Source organism: Globicephala melas, chromosome 15 (genome assembly GCF_963455315.2).
Source record: "Globicephala melas chromosome 15, mGloMel1.2, whole genome shotgun sequence".
Classification (NCBI taxonomy): domain Eukaryota; kingdom Metazoa; phylum Chordata; class Mammalia; order Artiodactyla; family Delphinidae; genus Globicephala; species Globicephala melas.
Genome location: NC_083328.1, coordinates 23,504,944 through 23,527,788, shown reverse-complemented (window position 1 = coordinate 23,527,788; position 22,845 = coordinate 23,504,944). Strand labels below are relative to the sequence as shown.

The window sequence follows — 22,845 nt, the reverse complement described above, 5'->3', positions numbered from 1 at the left end:
ACAAAAGAATTTAAATGTTAACTATAACATACAAATCACATGCAAATATAGTTACCGCTCATTTTAGTCACCTATTCTCAATATACAGAAAATGTAATACATCTGAGAGGTTATTCATTTTCAATGACCCAAGCCCTCAGACCTCACGTCAACAACCTACCACGTGTTAGGGGATAGTTAAGTATCTCCTGGCTAAGTGTGGTCTTGTGGTCCAGTTCTTAAGGGGGAAAAGTCAGCCTGGAAATGTGAAGTCAGGGAATTCCCTATCAGAAAACATTTCCATAAAGCACCCGGAAATGACTTGATGCAAACACCACACCTAGTGGTGCCACCGGAATAAGCATCATATTGCTTCAAGTTGTTTTTAACTAGGCTTATTAAGGGATTTCGTTCTCATGGTGAGATCTAATTTGTAATGGATATCAACTAGGAAATGATATTTGCACTAAAGCCAATGAGGTGGGAATGCATTTATTCTCTAAAGCAATGGTACTCAAAGATGCATAGCATCACTGTCACAAAGCAGTTGTAGGATATGCTGTGAGTTTTTCATACTAACAGCTAATACCACTAAAACTGATTTACTTTTTAAAAATAAATTCAAGGGCTTCCCTGGTGGCGCAGTGGTTGAGAGCCCGCCTGCCGATGCAGGGGACATGGGTTCGTGCCCCAGTCCGGGAATATCCCACATGCCGCAGAGGGGCTGGGCCCGTGAGCCATGGCCGCTGGGCCTGCGCGTCCGGAGCCTGTGCTCCGCAACGGGAGAGGCCCGCGAACCGCAAAAATACATAAATAAATAAATAAATTCAAGGTTATCTCTGTGATATCTCTTACTCACCTGGATTCAGACATACTTTCAAAAAAGTATAAGAGAAAAGGTGAAACTATGCATAACTCTGAGGCTTGTGTACTTTCACATTAGAGACATTGCTCTAAAATATGAGTCTATGGCTAAAAAATTCACTTGGGAGGTTCAGGGACTTCATTATATGAAACTGTTTCCACAGGAGAAAACAGTAAGTTCAAATTTAATATAACAGAATTGAACCATCATGCCAAAATTATAAGTTTACCTCAATTTTACTATAAATATTAACAGCTAGTATTTCTTAATGAAACTTCCTTAGCTACTTAAGTATTAAGTGTCTACGATACCAAACCCATACAATTTATGGGTTCTTTATTACCAACTTTTAATTATCAATCAAACATCAACTAATTAGTTTCTGCAGCCTCAAAATATAAAAATATATTTAACGATTGTTGTAAAACTGTAAAGAATTTTACCTTGCCCAAAGAGAGATCTGGACTTAACCCTTGGCTTCTGGAAGGTAATCTCTAAACTCTTGGAATATAATGACTAATAAGAGTGCCCTTGGGTTTCCCCCGTGGCACAGTGGTTAAGAATCTGCCTGCCAATGCAGGGGACACGGGTTCGAGCCCTGGTCTGGGAAGATCCCACATGCTGTGGAGCAACTAAGCCCGTGCGCCACAACTGCTGAGCCTGCGCTCCAGAGCCCACAAGCCACAACTACTGAAGCCCGTGAGCCTAGAGCCCGTGCTCCGCAGCTAGAGAAACCACTGCAATGAGAAGCCCGCGCATCCCAACGAAGAGGAACCCCTACTCGCTGCAACTAGAGAAAGCCCGCAGGCAGCAATGAAGACCCAAAAGAGCCAAAAATAAATAAATAATTTTTTTAAAAAAAAAGTGCCCTTGTCCACCTGGGAACTTTGGGTCACACTAGAAAGTATAACAATGTGATCTATGCATGGTGGGGCCTTTGAGTCACACGGATCAACTCAACCTCTAGTAGGGCTGGAAACTAAGTTCGTGCATGTGGGCAGTCAATGATGGAGCCCAAATAAGAACTCTGGACACCAAGGCTGGGCTGGGCTTCCATGGCTGGTAATACTCCATACGTATTATCACCCATCAATACCAGGAAAGTAACACTGCTCACTACTCCACGGGGAGAAGCTCCACATTTGGAACTGTCGTAAACTCTACCCTATGCACCTTTACCCTTGGTTGATTTTAATCTGTATCCTATAGCTGTAATAAACTGTAACCATGAGTATAACAGCTTTCAATAAGTCCTATAAGTCCTTCCGGTGAATCATCCAACCCAGGAATGGTCTTGGGGACCCCCAAACTTGCAACTATCAGAAGTAAGGGTGGTCTTACAGACATGCTCTAACTCTGCACCTATATGACTGAATATACTCTAACCCAAAATTTAAAGGGTTGTAAATTGTTTTTATATAATATCTTTAAGCAAAACATAGAAAAGATTCAACTTCAGTATAGTTTATATTCCTCCCAAGGAATCTCAAACAGCCTCTATTGACAGATCTCTAATCATATTAACCACAAAGGACAAACAAAGTAACTAGGAGGGTACTACATTAGATTTTAAACTTTGCTTCATGTGCACAAGTGTCTTCAGTGTAAAGGCTGGTGAATACACCACTCCCACGTAGTTCCCTATCACTGAGTCTTCAATGCTGCCCGTGACTCCCTAGCCAGGGTTTTCTGCTTTCCAAAACAGCTTTCAAACTTTCTGCACTTTTCTCCTTCCCCCAGCACTACCACTGATAACCTTACAGATTCTTGCTATATTAGAAATACAAGTTTTTCTACAGCACTCTGAATAGTAAGAACTAAATTCTGAGCTCATAATAAAGTCTGGTAGGCAACCTCCCCAAGCAGTTTACATACATTTATCACCTCATTTAATCTTCAACATAATCCTATTGTGATTACTGAAGATGGTAAGTTACCTTCTTACAGATGAGGTAACAAAGATTCCATAACTTACCTAAAGCAGCACAGCTAATTAAAGGCAGAGCAAGAACTCAAACTCAGTTCTAACTTTCAAGTTCTTCAACACTCCACCACTGCCTGCCAACCTCCTTCCAGCAATCTACAAATTTACCTATGTCTGCACACAGAACATTTCTTCCCATCACACTCACATAATGGAACAACTAAACCTCCTATCTGCAGTAACCCTTTGGATTCGTACATTCCCCTACCTTCTGGAGTATGCCTTGCATCTCTGACTTTCCCAATGCTCATCACAACATCAACATATAAACACATTCAGGTCTTTCCTCTAAAAAAACAAAAACAAAAACCTTAATTCTCTTTCTCCTTCTAAAGTTAATTGTCTAGATAGATTCTTCACAGCCAAACCTCTTGAAAATTTCTTTTCCTTGCCTTCTCTCACTTTCCAACTCACTGTAACCAGGGTCCCACCCTCCGCACTCCACAGAAACTGCTCCTGCCCCAGTAGCAACCGCCACTGGTGGCTTAGTTGTCTCTAAAATCCCACAAGCCCTTTTCAGTTCTTCTTGCTCAATGCCCCCAATGACTTGCTTTGCTTTTGACAACTCTCTACTACTCACACTTTCTCAATACCACTCTAAAGGTTTTTTTAGTAACTTTAATTCCAGTGATTCTCTCTACTTTTTTCCAATCCAAGTAACTTCTTTCTTCTTAACTTCCTTCTTTAACCAGTTTTTCATGGTTTATCATTTCAATAACTCTTGCCAATTCCCTTAACCTGCCTTAACATTTCCCTCACACCAATCTGGCAAAATCCCAACCCTGCATAAACCCAATTATCAATTCCATCATCCATCAGTAAGCACCACATCCCCAGGTCCTCCAATGTTCATCTCCCACATGCACTATCCAGACATTCCCCATTCTCTTCAGATTCCAAAATACTCTCCTAAATCCCTGACAAATTCTCTCTTTCTACCTAACCAAGGGGGAAAAAAAAGATACCATAACACACCTGCACCCAACTCTAGGCCTTGATTAGGATTCTATGTCTACCTGCTCATAACTTTTCACAAATAGTCTTTCTCCTAGGGAGTCTACCTTTCCCACCAAACTGAATGCTCTCCTTAAACATGTAAAATTTCCTAATATCTCCAACATAAGAATACAAAAACATATTTTAAAAAAACACCCAGGGGGCTTCCCTGGTGGCGCAGCGGTTGAGAGTCCGCCTGCCGATGCAGGGGACACGGGTCGTGCCCCGGTCCAGGAAGATCCCACATGCCGCGGAGCGGCTGGGCCCGTAAGCCATGGCCACTGGGCCTGTGCGTCCGGAGCCTCTGCTCCGCAGCAGGAGAGGCCACAAGAGTGAGAGGCCGGCGTATCGGAAAAAAAATAAAAATATTAAAAAAAATTAAAAAACACCCAGGGCTTCCCTGGTGGCACAGTGGTTGAGAGTCTGCCTGCCAATGCAGGGGACGCCGGGTTCGTGCCCTGGTCCGGGAAGATCCCACAAGCCGCGGATTGGCTGGGCCCGTGAGCCATGGCCGCTGAGCCTGCACGTCCGGAGTCTGTGCTCCGCAACGGGAGAGGCCATGGCAGTGAGAGGCCCGCGTAGCGCAAAAAAAAAAGAAACAAAAAAAACTCCCCAAAAACAGAAAAAGTCCATCAATTCCACATCCCTCCAACTAAACAATCTGCCCTTGCTCTTTGCAGTCACACTAAGAATTGTCTCTACTCGCTGTATCATTTCTTTACCTCCACTAGCTCCTCCAGCTACACCAATCCAACTTCTGCCCTATCACTTTTGGCAAAACCAACTAAGACCTCCAGGTTGATAAAAGCAAGATATACTCCAGGCTGCTTCTTACTCATCCTCTCATAGCAGGTTTTCACAGGGCTTCTGAGCAGGGTTGAGCAGGCTGTGGCCTACACAAAGGTGCCTTACAGAGGAATGAGGTGGGCTGAATGAAAACTTCTTTTTAAAATCCTTACAATAACTTGGGCTCAGATCCTGAGAATTCAAAGTAACCAGATTCTTCCCTTCCTTTGGCTTATAGTATGTTATAGTCTGTATTTCTTGCTGCCTCTCTGGTTCTGCTTTTTCAGGAACCTCTGAAGGCTTGCTCAGCCTCCTCTACCAAATACTAAATCTTGGAGTTTCTCAAAGCTTGACCACAGGCCCTCTATGCATCTCACTTTGTACTCTCTCCCGCAATCCATGCCGATGGCAGTACTTATCACCTATATGACATCGACTCCCAAATCCAGGCCTCCATCATAGATGTCCACTCTGAGGTCCAGACCTATAAACCCAACTGTTTAAAAAAACAATCTTAATGTTCTAATGCCTCAAACACAACTGGCTCCTTTCTTCCTGGAACCCCCATTTTAATAAATGGTACCACCATCAGGTATTTTCCAATAAATGGCACTATTTGGCCAGTCAGACACAGTATGTTTCCCACCTCCAATTCTCACCTCTCTCCCACTTCTCCTCCACAGTGCAACAAAAATAATTCTTATGAAACACAAATCTGATGTCCTCCCACTGCCCTTTATCATCTTATGTACCTTACTTCCCTTTTCAGCTAACTCTCCACACTCTTGTAATCCTTTTACATTCTATGCTCCATCCATCCCAATTTTTCAGTCACCTTGCTCAGCTCGTCTGCCTGGAACAGCCTTGTCCTCAGCACTTGCCAACCCTAGCTAATTTTTCAATGTCCTTCAAGCTTCAGCTTTCCTTCACAAAGTTTCTGATTCCCCTGAGGGTGACTAGGAGTCCCTGCTATATAAGTGCTTCCAGAGAACCTAATAGTTCCCTTAGCTCTTACACCATTTGAGAAGCTTATTTAACTGTGTTCTGCCAGGAGACTGTAAATTCCAAAAGGGCAAGAGCCTGTTAGCGTTGCTTATCATTGTACCCCTCATTGCCTTGATGGCACACAAATTAGTTGTTGACTAAATGATTGCCTATTCTCACAATTGAGGCCTTTCTCTTGACACTGGAATGCAGTCCCCTAACCTAACCCAACACTAAGTTTTCTTCAACATTCAACCTAGAACCCATACTCCCTAATCAACAATATTTTCTTGGTTATGTTCTACAACAAGAGCACTAACTTGGAGTAATGACTCCAAAAGGCGAACTAAGTAAGATAGTTCCAACCCTCTAAGAATTTACAATCTAGAAAAAAAAGAACTGTTAGTATAAGTTCCAATTAGGAGTATAAAATGTTCTGTGCTTTCAGAAAAAACATAAAATAAAAATCCCATCATTCAGCCCCTTCTTCAAACTCTTACAACACTCAAAGAGAGAACCACACTAGCTTGCACTTTAGTAGTTATATACTAGCTTCAATTTGCCCACTAGTTTGAAAAGATGCTAGTATTGAAGGCAGAGATACTGTATTATCTAATACCACACACCTTTCATAAGGAAAGGAAAACAATATAGTGGTTGCTGCATGGAGAGGGGTGGGGAACTGAGTAGAAGATGACCTTGGATCAAAATCCATTGTGATTATTTAAGTAAAAATTTTGTCTTCTAAGGTAAAACTTTACATAACTAAAATATGGTCTATGCATATGATCTTAATAATAACTTCTCTGAACACAAAAAAGAAGCCAGTAATAGAAACGGATGGCTTCGGTAATATATTTAAATGATTCCAAATTTTTAAATTCTACTTAATATGCATTTTAGAAGTCTTATTTATTTTTGTGCAAAGGACACTATCAAATGAAAAGACCACTCATAAAACCAAAGAAAATACTTGCAAATCATATACCTCATAAGAGAAGTGTCTAGTATCCAAAATATACAAAGAACTCCTATAACTCAACAAAAAGACAATCCAATTTAAAAATGGGCAAAAGACCTGAATTGATACATCTCTCCGAAGACACACAAATGGCCAATTAACACATGAAAAGTTGCTCAACTTTATTAGTGAATAGGAAAATGCAAATCAAAACCACAAACAGAAACCACACCCACTAGAATAGCCAAAAAAATTTTAATGGAATATGTTGTGAGAGGTGGAGAAATTGGAACCCTCGTACATCACTGATAAGAATGTAAAATGGTACAAAGGACTTCAGAAAACAGTTTGGCAGTTCCTCAAAAAGTTAAACATAGAATTACCACATGATCTAGCAAATCCACTCCCAGGTATATGCCCAAAAGAACTGAAAACAAATGTTCAAACAAAAACTTCTAGGTGTATGTTCACCACAATACTATTCACAATAGCCAAAAGATAGAAACTCAAATGCCCATCAAAGGATGAATGAATAAACAAAATGTGGTATACAACAGATGATTATTCAGCCATACCTACTATAACACGGATGACCCTTGAAAATGTTATACTAAGTCAAAGAGGTCTGACACAAAAGGTTACATATTACATGATTCCATTTACATGAAATATCCAGAATAGGCAAATCCACAGAGAAAATAGATTTGTGGTTGCCAGGTGCTGGGAAGAGGGGAAAATGGGGAGTGACCGCTTAATTGATACTGGGTTTCCACTTGGGGTGATAAAAAGTTCTGGAACTAGATTGTGGTCACGGTTGCACATGTTATGAATGTACGTAATACCACTGAATTGTAAAATGGTAAATTTTATGTGTATTTTACAACAATTTTTTAAAACCTTATTTATGACATTCTTCAAAAGACAAAATTATAGGGGAAAAAAGACCAGTTACCAAGGGCTGAGAGAAGTTGACTACAAAAGGGAGCAAGGAAACTTGGGGTGGGGGAAGGGAAGATATGATGGAACTATTTACAGCGTGATTGTGGTGCTCATGGTTACAATACTATCTGCATTCCTCAAAACTCAAAGAACTCTACAGCATATAAACTAAACCTCAATAAATCTGACATATAGGAAAGAGTATGTTTCTTTACAGTAAAGGTATAAAAGTAAAAGAACATTGATTTATTTTTAATAATTCGATATTTCATGTCTTATATTGCCTGCCATATTTTGTAGCCATTCTCAATGGAAAAGCAAAAACGTAGCACTGGATGCTCTCCAATGAAACCAAAGACTGTCAGTGTCTGAATTAATCAGGCATGAGAGCTGGAACTTTAAGCTAGGGAAGGATTAACCTAGCCAAGGTACAGAAAGAAACAAAACAGTGCACTTAAACCAGTAAAAGACAACTGTTACCTAGACTAATAGTAAAAAAGTTCCAAATTTCTAGCAAGATAGTAATTTTACTCTTCAGCAATGCTTGAGAAATGCCTGAGATAAGTCCTTATAGCACTTTATTTTTTTAAAAAAGAAACACCCTGTAAATTCCTAATATTTTATTACCTATCCATTTTGATAGCTTTCATAAAAAATTTAAAGAGTCAAAGCACTGTCGCTGGCAAAATCAGAAAAATCATTGCCTGAGAGAGAGACAGGCAGTCCACTTCTAATTTATTTCACGTATTTAAGTATTATGAGGTTCTGTACCTCATCTGGCATAAATTCATTTCTTACTAGGCATTAAGAATATTGATAAAAGGTGGTATGCTTTTAATCTCCAATACAGATGTGAATTCAATTTTCAGCATTTAACAAAAAAAACCAATTTTGTTAATGCTAAATAATTGTTCACCTGAAGGCTTCCGAATCTAAGGCACCACGTTAACTGGACTCACTTTCTTCTGACCTTTATTTATTTATTTATTTATTTATTTTGTGGTAATGCGGGCCTCTCACTGTTGTGTGGCCTCTCCCGCGCGGAGCAGGCTCCGGACACGGACACGCAGGCTCAGCGGCCATGGCTCACGGGCCCAGCCGCTCCGCGGCATGTGGGATCTTCCCGGACCGGGGCACGAACCCGTGTCCCCTGCATCGGCAGGCAGACTCTCAACCACTGCGCCACCAGGGAAGCCCTGACCTTTATTTTTAACCCAAGCTAGTTTACAGCCTTAAATAAAACCCTGCTTCAGCTACCATTTGCATCCCTTATCTTCCTCTTTTGTCAGCAAGTCCTGGAAGTACTTTAGAAACATCCCATTCGGCCTGGGAAAATGCCAAGATTGAAAGGAAATCTCTTACTGCGTGACCTCCCTAGTAGAGGAAGGACAAAAAGACTGAAAGTCTACCAAGAAACATGTCCCACCCCCTCACCTTCACGCAGACTCTCCAGTTATATGCCAAACATAGCCACTTAGGACACAGAAGATTAAGAATCACTAAGAGTTAAACACTAAAGAAATCCTAAAACGAAGTCTTGAGACCAGAGGGGGACTCTAATCAAGGATAGGGCAGAGTGTTTTATAATATAAGAAATGTGTGCGACCATCTTTTAAAAAGTCCTGGGGACTTCCCTGATGGTCCAGTGACTAAAGCTCTGCACTCCCAATGCAGGGGGCCGGGGTTTGATCCCTGGTCAGGGAACTAGATTCCACATTCCGCAACTAAGAGTTTGCATGCCGCAACTGAAGATCCTGCAGCCGCATCTAAAAGATTCCACACGCTGCAACGAAGATCCCACCACAACCAAATAAATAAATATTTAAAAACATAAAAAGTCCTGAAAACTGGGGTGGGGGGGGCCAAAACAAACAAATAAGTAAATAAAAATCAAAAGTCCTGAAAACAGGCAAATAACGACTGTAGAGTTATTCTGATAAAGTTCCTCTGACTAATAGACTCAAGCATACACCCAAGGGACTAACATGCTTGTGAGATTCTCTAACAATTACATATTTTAAATTTTCCCTTTAAAAATAATCCAAAAAAGCACTGTGGTACAAATATGTACTGTGTAACAGATAACATCATTACCACTTTTTTTTTTTTTTACAGGTCAAGAAAAATGATGTGGTTGCCAAAAATCACTTGTAACACATCAAGAAAAAGTAAATACTAGGCAATTTAGACACAGGTATTTTTAAAGAAAACTATTACCAAGTTAGGCTCTACTGCCACAATGGTATGGTATACCCTACAAATCCTGGGCAGAGTCAAGGATGTGGGCATCGAAAAAGCAATATTCTAACATGCACCCCTTAACATGTAACACATCTTAAATATAATGGCAAGTAGGGAAAAGACACTGATTTTCATATTCCACACATGATTCTCAACAGAGGAAGACATTACCAGAAATATCTTTAGGCCATTCTCAAATCAGACACATGACCCCCAAGCCCAACCCTCTTAAACAAATAAATACACCTTAGAGAGAAATCTAAAACACTTGGTTCTATTTCTAACTTTACCAACATAATTATACGAAGACAGCAAATGGATTTTTAAATGGACTCTGACTCCTTTCAACATGTCCAGTAACTCCTTTAGGACCTATCTCCTTAGGTATCCTGGGGTAGGAAATAACACTATTAAACACCAAACTGGTAAAGAAACATACTACCTGTAGTCAGTGGTATCATGGTAAAGTATGTATGGTAAACCCTCCTACTTAAGCATTGGAACCTCTTTTTCAGAGGTGATCTTGAACAGCCATATCCTCCCCTGCTTAAACATAAACAAATAAAAATGTCTCATAGATAAATCTCAAAAGACATGGGCTCCTAAATCAAATAGTTGGGAAAGGAAGACATTTTTCACAAAAACCAGATTACTCTTCTAACTGCAGAAATATTTATTAAATGAAGACAGTTTGGGGTAGTTATTGAAATATTCTAGTAAGCAGCAATCAAGCGCCAAGAAACAGCACTCCAACTGTGCTCAGCAGTGGCCAGAAATACACTGAGGTATTTAAAGTATTTAGCTATAAGTTTGAGAAAGCTATGAAACAGTTCAAAATCATCACTTAAGCCACTTTAAACTCAAAAGGCCTATACAAACTCAAAAGGCCTATACAAACCCTATCTCTTTCTTTTGTTATATTTTACACTAAACACACTTGTATCAGATCGATTTAAGTGGTATAAAATAAGAACTTTAAAACGGAAGAGAAAAATCAATGTTTCTAGATATGAAGTTCCTTAGGAGGCAGTATTTACCCATTTTGAGTAAATTTATAGTGCTACAATGTAAAATAGTACCAAAATCTCATGAAAGCTTAATACTGTATATACACTACGTAATGATACAAAATTTCATTAATTCCTATCTGTTTAGAAGATGTATGTGGTTCTTCTTTTTTTATGTATTTCAAACTATTACATTGCCAGAGGCTATCCTTTCCATGATTCCATGATTTCCCTACTCCCTTTAAAACAAACATACATACGTACTAGAGTAGGGGAGAAAACGCAATGCAGCATTCAACTGATGTTCTTATAAGAATCAGTTTTTAAATTCCAACTGTATAATGCAAGTTAAGCAAGGTACAAGCTACCTTTTAACCTACCCTGTCTCTATTTAATTCCATTTGCACCTGCCCTACAATAAATGCAGTCAGAAAGATTAGATTATTTTTGTTGTCTCACAATTTCAACTGGTATCAAGTTCTTAAAGTGTGAATTATAAGATATATAGAAAAAATAATAAAGAATGATGCAGACCTACAGTCAAATTCCTCATTGGCCAACTTGAAACAGGATGATAGCCTAATGGAAATTTTCATTCTAGAAGCCTATAAGTAGAAAATGTAAAAAGAAAAGCCACTATTATACTAAGGATGGCAAATGCCATACCTAATAGAAATTTAACAATTATATGAGCTTCCAGTCATATATCCTCTAAGACACTTGACATAAATGCCCTTCATGAAACTTTTAGAAGTTACCACACACACATACACACACACACATTCTAGGTACTCAGAGTTCTAGAAGAGAAAAATGAAATTTGAACTAGAGCGTGGGTGCATGTGTGTAGTAAATTCTAACTTTTTGAGGAAGAGATAAAAGAGGGAGGTTCTTTAAAATTCCAAATTTGATTCAGATGTGACAAAATAAATATCATTTGTATAGCATTTTACAGTTTTGAAAGTAATTTCCCAAACTTTATCTTTAACCCTCACAACCCTGCGTCTTAGGGAATGCATCCCTCCTCAGAGGGACAGCTGGTAACGTCAGTACAAAAGACCTCTGTCTTCCCATTCTTAGTCCATTGCTATTTTCATGACCCCAGCCTCTCCTAAGACAAATATTTGTAAAGGATCAAAACTAAAAATGCACACATTCTTAAAAATAAATATACCTTAGAGAAGAATCTAAAACACTCTGGTTCTACTTCTAACTTCTCCAATGTAATTATAGTAAGACAACAAGTGGATTTTTAAATGGACTAAAAGAGCAGGGAGAAGAGCACTGTGGTGTAATTTTCACATCTTCAATAAGATTACAATAAAAACACAGGGAATACTAGCATTATAGTAACTATACAAGATAGGCCACTTTAATTAAATAAAAGGCTGCTTTTACAAAACTTTGTCTTATAGTCAGTCAATTGATTACCACCCCCAACACACTTTTATTAAGCATAAGTTCATCTTTAGTTTCAGTATTTTCAAAAAAGGAACAAGATACCACATATGAAAATTACATCAATATTTCAAATAATGACAATTAATCACTTATAACAGAATTCTAACTCAAGTCCTTCAAAAACAATACAAACTGTACCTCAGGGTAGATTCCTCTAAACCAGACTAATGAATAGACACTAAATCTCAAGGTTCATTGTCTTACTTCTGGAAAACCATTTTCATTTTTCTTCAAATTTATCAAAAGAATATAAGGACAGGAAGAAAAACAATCAATCTTTTTAGGAAAGAAAATCCAGGATGTGTTTTCTTTCCAATTAAATATGCATTAATTCATCTGTACAATACTATGTGATACTGGTGATCATCTTTGGATCTTTTTAATCATCAAATCAGAAGAGAGTCCCATTCTACAGAGAACAGACAAAAAGTCTGACATTTTTCCTCAAATTAATAGATTTTTCTGCCTAATTTCTGGCAAACTGCAGGAAGTCAACATACACTCTGTCATTAGGGCAATGAGTCTGAATTTCCAGTGTCAGAATCAAAGCAAAGAGACTGGAAATAAAGTGATATATTTCAGACAAGGATTCCAGGGTCCATATTACTAGGAATATAAACTAGGGAGACCCTTAAGAGGCAGGATAGCAAGAGTCATAGGTTGCTTCAAAGAACTAAATATTCCAAGATGAAAGTTAAAATTTCAAACACACACACTCCATATACACACATCTTTTTAAATCAGAAGATTAAAATGCTAAAGAGGAGACAGTAAAGATAATTTTTCAATTAAATTTAAATAAGAGGGAAAATTTTAATTCAAAGAACTTCAGTAAAAAACAAGATTGTTGCCAATGCTGTCATATACAGAGGAAAAACTAATACATGTCACTATATAGTCCAAGACATGCTTATTAGTGAAGGCTTTTGCCTAATCAGCAGAAAAGGTATTAATACATTAGATGCCACCCAAAAATAAAAATCTAGTAAATACTAAGTTCAACAATTTTTTTAAAAAATCTGCACACATATACATATAATTACCTTAGGCCACTGCAGAGCTTGTAATAATTTTCTTGTGGACCTATAAGAGCACTGCTGAGGTGCTTTATTGATGATAAAAAGGGTAAAGGAAAAAAGTAGTGCCTTTCCTTATAAACAAAGAAATAGCAGAATTTAGTAAGTTCCATACCAAAAAGCAATCTACAATTCTGATACCAGAAACTCTTTTTTTTTTAAATTTATTTATTTTATTTTATTTATTCTTGGCTGCATTGGGGCTTTGTTGCTGTGCGCGGGTTTTTGTCTAGTTGCAGCACACAGGACTCTCATTGCGGTGGTTTCTCATTGCGGTGCACCGGCTCTAGGCACCACGGCTTCAGTAATTGTGGCTCACGAGCCCTAGAGCGCAGGCTCAGCAGTTGTGGCACATGGGCTTACTTGCTCCGCGGCATGTGGGATCTTCCGGGACTGGGCTCAGACCCGTGTCCCCTGCATTGGCAGGCGGATTCTTAACCCACTGCACCACCAGGGAAGCCAGAAATTCCTCTTTTGGGGGGAGGGGGGAGGTGGGGCGGGCTGTGTGGTTTGTAGGGTCTTAGTTCCCCCTCCAGGGATCAAACCCAGGCCCTGGCAGTGAAAGCGCCAAACCACTGGACTACCAGGGAATTCCCCAGAAACTCCTCTTTTGAAAAAGATTTTTAAGTAATAAACACAAAAAGTCTGTAACAGGTTTTTAAATAATAAACATGAGATCCTAGACACGCTATGAATAGCAACATTAACTTCCTAAGGAATGATTTCTAACAGGAATACAATCTCCTTTTTTCAAAGGGTATGAAGATTAATATGAAAGAAGTAATTCACTATGAAAGAAACCTGTTGATTCTGGAAATTTTGGATTTCAGTCATTCCCCAATCAGCAGGCATACAACTGGCAAGAGGTTTGTTTCCTCAGGCCTTCTAATGGAATGTCAAAAGAGGCTCAACCCACCCAGTGCTTAACTTTTTGGTGATTAGACTGTTTAAATAATGTACAAATAGATACAACAGATATGGGATAAACTGTCAATGTATAAATTAACTTTATGTGAGCAGAGTATTTCTTCAAGATGGATAAAACCTATGAATCTTAAATGGCCATAGTCTGATCTGGTCACCTCAGTCCACTAGAACATTGTCCCTTTGAACCTGTACAATCACCTTACTTAAGTTGCTGCCTCCGGCTAACCGAGCTGCTGTACAAGGAACAGTTCCTCTCAAAATGCCTCCTACAGTTACAGTGTTCTAAGCCCTGCAGTTAACTCTAAACACAAAAACAAACTTGCAGAATTCCATTTTCATGTATTTACTTGAGAAAGGACACTCAAATTTAGAGTGTTTACTATTTATTGACGCACTGGTAGGGAAGAAGGGATACAGAAGTAAAACCATTATACAATGCATGCATACATAAAGGTTATGTCTTACTGGGGAAGACACACACAAAAAAACTCAGATAGTGAGTGTTATTAGAGAAGCCTGGTGCTTCTCACTGAGGGGGTGCACTTAGGCTGAGATAGCATGAAAACACCCAGGTCAAGCACTCTGAGAAGAACAATCTATGCAGTAGCTACACAGCAAAAACAGGACTTGCAAAGGCCCTTAAGACAGAAATGAGTTTGGGGAGTGCTTTAGGCTAAGTACACAGAACAGTAGAGAAAATGACAGGCTCAGCCTTCAGGGACAAACTAGTTGGGAGAACAAAAAAAGGTTGAAGTGATAAGCACAGTTCCCTTTCATTGTAGACCTGTACCAAGATTTGGAAAGATCACAGAGGGCAGAGGGTAGGGTAAGGATCTTAAGGGAAGTGCAATGTTTAGGTTGGGGAGAGGACAAAAAAACAGAGCTACCAACGGTAGGTTCAAGAGGGAAGAGAAAAGTCCGTGAACCTGTAGTTCACAGGAATAAATTTAGCCAACAAACTTAGGAGAGCTCCTCTGTGTTCCAGGACTCAAATGCCTGAAAAGGTTAACAGTGGATCCACCATCTGAAACTGTTTTCACAAGGATCTTCAGATATCCCAAGTTTGTTTATAGCAAAAGAGGAATAACAGAACTATGTTGAAGATGACGAGGTTATCAATCTTCAGAAACCATAAGTTGGTAATAAATCATAAGATAATATTCAAAAATTTCCTGTCTATAATAACTTTTAAGGTAAGATCCACATGTACACTCTGCCAGGGTTTTTGTTTTTTTTGGGGGTGGGTGGGTGCAGTGGGAAGGGAAGTTATCCAACTGCAAAGTCATTGTGTATCTGTATCTTGATCAGGATTATGGTTACACAGGTGTATACATTTGTCAAAAATCACTCAACTTAAGACCTATACATGGATAAATTTTATCTCAAAAAAGTAACAAGTTCAAAAAACAATTCAACTAAGAGAGAAAAAGTACCGTCAACTAATATAAGATGGAGCAGAACATAATAAAAACATATACATACACCTGAAACTAATATGTTGTATGTCAGTTATACCTCAATTTAAAAAAAAGAACACAAATGTCTCCCTAAAAATTTAATAGGTTATATTCTACATTAAAAAAAGTAATAAGCTGGAGTATTTCATACAGGAATTAAACCACAAAATGTCTGCAACCTTCACTGTTAGACCTCTAAACAAGAGGGGATGTGTTTTATTTTCTAGTCCCCAAAATAAAATGGATTCTGAGAAAACTTTAAGATAGTCAAAGACAGGTAAGCAGAAAACAATATGAAGAGACACCAAACAAATGACAGCTTGTGTGAATCTATAAAGGGAGGTCCACTGAAAGCCGCCTCAGGGATTTATTTTAGGTGATTAGGATTGGGAAAGAAAATCAAGTAAGCAAGTGCCAAGCAGTGAAAGCAGGAAAGCCTAAATTTAAAAGTTGTGAGAACTCAGTGTTCAAAAAAAAAAAAAAAAAAAAACCATCAACCACACTCCATTTTGTGTATATGATCATCCTATATAATGTAAGTGTCCTAACCTGAATTGTAGTGTGAGCAGATAAAAAGTATCACTTTAGTGATCACCCTCAATCAACACCAGATAACAAATAAGGGGCTCTTGCTTATGGAAATTCCATATATTGAGCTGAATACTTTTGTCTGAATTTAAACCATGAATTATAAACAATATTCAGGTCCTCAACAGTCTCTTGTCTAGACTGTTCCAACTGCCTCCTACTGTGGTTACACACACACACACACACACACACACACACACACACACATACACACACACACAACTAATTTTAATCTTCCTCAATTACGCCACTTCCATGCTGGTAAAACTTCAGTAGTTCCCTAAAGTCATTCCAAACACGTCCAGTATGATTCAAGACCTACAATACAGCCCCACTCCAGCTCTTAAGCTTCATCTCTTATTTGTATCACACCTCACAAATACCCCATCCTTCTAACCAAACTGGTAACATTTTACCAAGGACAACTTGCATTTTGCCATTTCCCTGCTTTCTTCTATTTTTTGATCCCCCCCCCAAATTTACTGTCAAAATAGAACAGATCAATTTCATGGTCCCACTGCCCCCTACTCAACTATACAGCTTTCCCTCCTCTGACTCTCCAAGTTTTAAACTGTAAACTACATATAAAAAGAATTTTACCAAGAATTATATCACAATTAATATCCATATACTGCTTTACCTTTTACAAAGCCCTTTCTTATCCCCCATACTAACCGATAATCTCCTTAAAGACAGTAGCTCTATTAGTCATAAAAATCCCTACAGGATCACTATTTCCTGAATTAGAATATTTTCATTGAATTAGAATATTTCACAATCTCCTATTATTTAAAAAACCCTTCAGTTATACTCCCAACTTAAAAAGGAACCACAACAGAAGGGGGAAAAGGGTTCAATTTAAAGATAAAATTGCCATATGTTTCATAAGGAATATATTTTATTCTATAATGGAAAAAATAAACTTTCCCCCCAAATTAAACACCCATACACAATTATCTGGAACTCCTTAATGTACATGAAAATCTGTGGTACAGAATTGGCAACCATTAAATTCTGTTTAACTAAAGCTCTATTTATAGTTATAAAATATGTAACTCCACTTAATTTCACCCTTTATGTATTTCACTATATTATGCACCTATGGACATCAGACAGTACAGACTCATAAAAGGCTGAATAGACAACTCTAGTTTCAAAAATCCAGCTTCTCACAATGTCAGACATACTAGTTTTTGGCTTTTCTATCTTCACAGCCCTCTTCCCCATCTTTTGGTCTGTGACAATGGAGAATGAAGGTATTTGTACTTGTGAGAACTTCAATCTGTCTACATTTTACCAAAAATAGAAGCTGTCTTTAATATACAGTTTCATCCTTTTAGAACTGTAGAAAGATCTTAACATTGGGCACAGTAAGATACCCAAGATATATCTGTTAAACGAATAAAGTCTTAAGATGCCCAAGTGTGGAAGTAAAATTATGTGTTTTCATTTGACAACGCTCACTCTTGCTTGTTGAACTAATCTATATTTGACTCCAATGTCAAATCAGTCTTGTCATCTTGGAGAATTAAAATGAACAATATAACAAATTACACACTTTTTTTTTTTTTGCTTCACCGCCTGGCATGCAGGATCTTAGTTCGCCAAACAGGGATCAGACCCGGGCTCCCTGCAGTGGAAGCCCAGGAGTCTTAACCACTAGACCACCAGGGAAGTCCCATATACACTTAATTTTAAAACAAATCATTCTGATCTCTGTCTTGATTGGTGCACCCAGAAGATTACTCCCCAAAATAAAGTCAAGAAAAGGAGAGACTGGTTAGTGCCAATAATGAAACCACTCATTTGCCTAATCATTCTTAGATGTTAATGGAGGGGCTGCGCTGGTGGCACAGCAGTTGAGAATCCCCCTGCCAATGCAGGGGACATGGGTTCAAGCCCTGGTCCGCGAAGATCCCACATACCGCAGAGCAACTAAGCCTGTGCGCCACAACTACTGAGCCTGCACTCTGGAGCCCGCGAGCCGCAACTACTGAGCCTGCGCGCCTAGAGCCTGTGCTGTGCAACAAGAGAAGCCACTGCAATGAGAAGCCCACGCACCACAACGAAGAGTAGCCCCCGCTCGCTGCAACTAGAGAAAGCCCGCGCACAGCAACGAAGACCCAACGCAGCCAAAAATACATAAATAAAATAAATTTATTTTAAAAAAAGTTAATGGAGAGTACAGTGAATGAAAACGAAGAAAATGCTTTCTGCTAGAGGTATGCTTTTAGCAAAGGTGGGCTTGCTCTGTTGCCACATGACACTAGTCTATTCAGCCACCTGGAACACTTCCTGTCAATACGTGTGAAGTATCAGGTGTGGCCATCATTGACTCAACAGTCGGTTTCCAGACTAACTGACAAACTAACACTAAAAGAAACCAAGCAAAAATTGCTTTTTTAAATCCTACTTTTCAAAAAGACTAAATCTAGTAAAATAGAACCCAAAAAAATCAGACAAGGACTGGTACAGAAAGGCAAAAAAAAATTTTTTTAAACCAAAATGACTCTGATGAACCATACGGAATGTGCCTGCATTTGAAGATGTTTAGAAAAACAAACCCCCATTTAAGCAAGGGGAAAAATCGAGCTCCATTCTGTCAGTTAACTGGAGTCTGTCACCTTTCTAAAGTGAAGAGGGTACAGAATAACCACCTCAAATTTAACTCATGAAAATTTATGACTTGGCAAACACCTGAAGTTTTTTATTGGCTATTTAACAAAACAATTAGGCAACAGTGCAAAGAAATCAAGTTTTGCTATGGCGTACTGTCCATACTTTTCTATTCCTTCCTCTACAAAAAAGTCAAGTATTTCCAACATCCTAATCAACTGTTACTCCATGTAACCAAGGGCATCTCACAGTATCTGTCTACCTAGGCAATAAGTTCTGAGACTGTGAAACAGCACAGCTTCCAAGAATGCATACATCCTCCCCCACACACAGCCAAGAAATAAAGTACTTGAAGAAAAACAGACAATACTAATAACCCACGTACATATTCCACAACTATACAAGCCATTCTGCTTCATACCTGTCAAATTAAGCCAGGTGATCTCAACCCATAGCTGCAACTGGGCTACTCCATTTACTTAGAAACACAAGCTACAACTTATTCTTTTCCAGAAGCTCCAGGACTATTTGTGAAGGGCACTTTATTTAGTCCTCTAAAGGGATACTGTGTACATTCTTTTACATATGCTGACCACAGTACTGAAAAATAATGGAAAATCTACTGTCAAAGAGCTCTCAAATGTCAAATTCAAGCTCATTTATCATCTAATTCATTAGATGCAAAAAAAAATCAAATTTCACACATTTCAATGAACATACAAAAGAATGTCAATTACAGATAAAAATACCAAAACTAGTTAACTGATTTTATGTAAAGCAGGCATAAACCCTAAGTGGTAAAGAACAAGTAAAACTATGCTTTCAAAACATTTTTTTTTTAACTACTTATCTCAATTCTAGGCTCAGGCATTAACTTTTAAAGTCACCTAGTTATATACACCCGATCTCAACAGACACAGGATTTGGGAAGGCATATTAAACAGAATGAGATGTGTACCACTCAGTAGCCAAAAGAGTATTTTGATTTTTCTATCAAGTATTAAAGTGTTACCTTCGAACATCTTACCAAATTATTTCCAAACACTGCTGGAATTACATGAAACCATCAAGAAGCAAAAGTCATCCCAACAACGTGTGTTTGTCTAACATTTATTTGGCCAGTTCCTGGACAATCATATGGCAAGTGTGCTTCAAAGTATGAGAGCTCCATGAATCAACTAACCCCAAAATATTATATACGTTTAGGAAGTTCTTCTAGGCGCTGGGCTAAGTTCCAAGATAGTCTTGAGTATTACAAGCACTTATTCAGTAAGAGAGATAAGAATAAATTAGTCCTAAATTAGGTACAACTGCCCCATGATTAATCAGAAAGACACGAAAATTAATTTTTTTTAAGAAGTCGATGCTCCGCAGGGAGTTTCCTGGTGGCCTAGTGGTTAGGATTCCGTGCTTCCACTACCGAGGCCCAGGTTCCATCCCTGGTTGGGCAACTGAGATCCTGCAATCGGCCCGGGGTGGCCAAAAAGTGGTGGGGCGGGGGGGCGGGAACAAAACTCGATCCTCCTCATATACTCATTTCCAACTAGGCCCCAAACCTGTCTGAAATCAAATCAAATTCTCTACTCCTCTAAGCAACTGTCCGTACAAGTGTCCGGGTATGAATTGCTCTCCGCCAGAGTAACTGCCCCTGCACTTGGGGAAAACTTCATTTCCTAGTACCAGGGTCGGTCGGCCCCATTAACACAGTCACAATCTAGTCTCATGCTCCACAACTACGCTGTTGTCAGAGTAATGCCTTGGAGTGCTGGGTTTTGTTTTGTTTTTTTAATATTAACACGTGGGGGTCACAGAAGGGATCCCAGTTAAGGAAATCTTTCACGTGGGGACTCAAAGGGTTAAAGATCAGGGAAGTTAATGGGTAACAGAGAGGGTCCCGTACTCTCAGGATCCCCCAACTCATATCCCAACTTGAGGGCAAGGTGGCAAGTAAAAAGTGCCCCCACCGCCAGGTCCCCCTTCCTTCACCCAACTCCTAGGCCAGTGCCTTCTCCCGGCGCCCTGGCTCTTGGCTCCAGCCCCCGAGTTGAAATGCAGGGAGAGGGGAGGCATTTAGGCCTCGCCTCCCAGCGGCCTTCCTCCCCCGGCCGGGGCGGGAGGGGACCCAGGAAGCCGCGCCTGGTTCCCCGGGGCGGGGGATGGGGTGGGGGGAGGAGGGTGGAGAGCCTAGGCCGCGCCTCCCACCCCGGCGGTCCTAGGCCTCGGCCCGCCCGAGGCGGGGCCCGTGGTCGGGTCGGCGAGCTGGGCGCCGGCTCACCCACCTGGGTTGCCAGTCATTCCAGCTCCGCGGGTACTTGGTGCCGCCGCCGCCGCCGCCGCTGCTCAGCCGAGACCCCGGGGCTCTGCGGCTCATTACCTTCCCCGACACGACATGGCCAAGCGCCGCCGCCCGAAGAAGCGCGAGTCGCCGCCCGAACCGGCCGCCGCCGACACTCCGCTCCGGCCCGGGTCAGAGGAGGAAGCCGAGCAGGAGGAGGAGGCGGCGGAGGGCGGGGGAGGCGGACGGCCGTTCCGGGTTCCGCCTGAGCCCGCAGCGCAGGACTGGGAGGCGGGAGCGGCGCGGTGAGAGGGAGGTGGAGGAAGGGGAGGCGACGTCTCTTACAGGGCCGTACGCGGCCCGCGACGCCGGGGCGCAGGAGGAGGAGAACAGCGAGGAGGAGGCGGTGGCCGCGGATCCTCAAGCTCACACAGCCACGGCTACCCCACCTCCCGACTCCGCCCGCCGCGCCGCCGCTGCCGCACGGCATGCTGGGAGTGAGGGGCGGGGCCGGCGCCCGCCGGGCCAGGGGAGAGGGGCGGGGCCGAATCGGAAGGGCGGGGCCTGGGGCGGGGGCGGGGGCGGGGCCGGGCTCAGCGAGCGGACGATCCTCCCGCGCCCTGCGGTATTCTGCACTATCCGCGGACCTCGCCGAGGTCTGGCCCCGCCGCAGGGGATCACGGGAGAGGGGAATCTCCGCCACCACTCCCACACGCACACCCTCCCACATAAGCCCGGGAAAACACCTGACCCCTTGAGGGCCGGGCAGTAAGGTGTAAACAAGCATCCAATTAAGAACCTGGGGTGCCCTTGCTGGGGGGGGGGGGGCGCGCGCACACACACACACACACACACACACACACACAGAGGCGTGCCTTTAGGGTTCACGTGCCTCCACGTTCCTCACCTTCTACGGTAAAAAGTGGAAATTAAAAAAAAAAGAGAGAGGGTGGGTATCTATTTACCCAGCCAACGCCTGAAATGCCCATGGAGTCCTGACACCTCGACCATTTCTTCACATTGCAAAAAACTAAATTAAATCGAGAAAGTGGAGTACTCTCAAGCACCAGACCCGATTCCCTGCAATGTGAAATATGCTCTGAAATCCTCTCACCGTTACACTTGCCCACCTTCCCCTCCAAAAAGAGTCGGGGGGCTGGGGGGCAAACCTGAGCACTCTCTCCCCCACAGCGACAGTCCGCCAGAAAGACTTCACTAAAGCATCTGATACATGATGTGAATGCCATCCATATACATTGAGAAAAGGTCAGCAAGATGCACATCGAACAGGTAACAGGAGTTACCTTTGGGGAGGATAGTAAAAAGGATCTTACCCTTGTCTGCACAGAGGGTCTTAACCTATTTTATGTTGCAAGAAGAAAGTCTTTATATGTTGCTTGTGTGATTTAAAATGGTTACCAAAAGTACTTGAGATTATGAGGTGTTACACACTCATCCCGCTTCAACCCTGGGCTCCTTTCTTGTGCCCAGCAACCCCTCATAAAGGTATGATCCTGCCAGTTCTAGAGGATAGAAAGTTAGATTTTCAAAAGCACTTTTCTCCCCTCTCCCCTCCACCCATTCAGGAAAAAAGAAACTCCTCTGAACTGGGGCTATTTGACTCAACACAGAAATTCCCACTAGGTCAGACCCAAGCATGGTCACCCACATGTGTAAAAAAGAAATTTTTTTAATAAAATACC

General features: G+C 40.9%; 1 protein-coding gene across 1 annotated transcript in view; it reads right to left on the bottom strand.

The window, feature by feature from the left end:
• The window catches only part of SMG1 (SMG1 nonsense mediated mRNA decay associated PI3K related kinase), a 97,848-nt gene extending 76,339 nt beyond the window's left edge, over window positions 1–21,509 (bottom strand). Inside the window, exon 1 of the mRNA XM_030847169.2 lies at window positions 21,147–21,509. Within this exon, the coding sequence (XP_030703029.2) occupies window positions 21,147–21,238 (92 nt within the window). The 5' untranslated portion in view covers window positions 21,239–21,509. The remainder of the gene's footprint in view (window positions 1–21,146) is intronic.
• Between the last annotated feature and the right edge of the window lie 1,336 nt (window positions 21,510–22,845).